This window comes from Arachis ipaensis, chromosome B03 (assembly GCF_000816755.2).
Source record: "Arachis ipaensis cultivar K30076 chromosome B03, Araip1.1, whole genome shotgun sequence".
NCBI lineage: Eukaryota > Viridiplantae > Streptophyta > Magnoliopsida > Fabales > Fabaceae > Arachis > Arachis ipaensis.
This window is the reverse complement of record NC_029787.2, coordinates 12,044,404-12,045,830: the sequence shown is the minus strand read 5'-3', so window position 1 is coordinate 12,045,830 and position 1,427 is coordinate 12,044,404. Positions and strand designations below refer to the sequence as shown.

Here is a 1,427-nt window from a genome sequence, read left to right as displayed (position 1 = left end):
TTTTGTTTACAATTTAACTCTTTCTTAATTTTTCCCTCTTCCCTTGTTTCTCAGTGAGTGCATGCATCAGCACTCTTGTAACATGTATTTTATTGTTCCTATTTCTAGCCTCTAATGATGCCCGAGTCTGGAAGTCTTCATGGTTTTGTATAATGCAGATCAGAAGATCTCTACTAAATGAGAACGAATATGGGTTTCGCAAGGCAAAGAGACCAGTGTATTATGACGGAAGATTAGAGGTAACTTGGCTTGCTTCACATTACAGTTTTTCATTCAACTCTTCTGGGCCTGTATATGCCACTAGAATATCATGTTTTTGTTATAAGTGTTATGCTGTTCCTGGAAACAGAGGACCAGGCAAACATTGAACAGAAAGATAACCCAACTGAATGATGCCATTGATAATGTTTCTTCACGTTTGAGACGTGGCAATAACAATGTACCTGCTGCAAAGATGGCAAGTGATCCTGAAGTGGAAGCTAACATGTGAGGTGTCTACAAATTGATTTTGTTTTCATTTTAATGTCAAATTGTCAATGATGACTGAATGATGGATTACGAGGAACTAAATAAATAGTTAAATACTACATTTTCCTTTGAAGGAAAATCTTGTTGCTGGACTTAATAGATTGTCAAATTCTGAATTGCGAACATCATATAAGTGAATTTTTTTTTTGTGGATAATTGATTCCTATCAAAGCCATTATTAGTTTATTACATTGTTTGGACTTGATAATAAAACAAAACACAAATGCTTACATACATATACACACATACCTACATAATATGTATTAAAGACTCAAGATTATGAAGGAAACTGTTTAGCAATTGACTTAGAGATTATCTGTTCAAACTATTTTTAGTCTCACTGTTGCATCTCTTCGTTAGTATTAAAGGGGAAATTATTAAAGTCAGTCAATTTTACATAGTATTGGAATTCATAAGATAAACGATCCCCCTGTAATTTCCTTTCCTCCATATATAGCTCACTAGAATGCCAAAGAATCTCTTTAGCTTGAAGTAGAAAGCACAGCGTACCATGTGATGTTTGTTGGGGAGACAGACAGTATCTGGCCATTGGCTATTTTCATGTCTGATTTGAATAGGAGCATGGTCCATGCAATTGAAAGTTCATTTTCATGATATGACTCCACCTTATCCACATTTCTTGAAATTATAGATGCAGATATGACCCCATATAGATTGTTTAGATCCTATCTATGCATGGTGCAAACAAAAAACGTGACGTGATGCAAAGTATCCGAGTTATTTTCAAAGCTTAAATCATTCGCATGGTGTCCACAAAAACTCAAAAAGAAAAAAAAAAAACAATCATATCATGTGTATCAAATCAACTACCTATATAAAATACATATTCCAATATAAAATACATAATGAAAATGTGTGAAACAATAGTACGTAGTTTA

At 33.6% G+C, this 1,427-nt stretch overlaps 1 protein-coding gene across 1 annotated transcript in view; it reads left to right on the top strand.

The window, feature by feature from the left end:
* The window catches only part of LOC107629625, a gene marked incomplete in the record, with an annotated part of 2,630 nt that extends 1,946 nt beyond the window's left edge, over positions 1–684 (top strand). Inside the window, 2 exon segments of the mRNA XM_016332450.2 lie at positions 159–239; positions 350–684. Of these exon segments, the coding sequence (XP_016187936.1) occupies positions 159–239; positions 350–490 (222 nt within the window).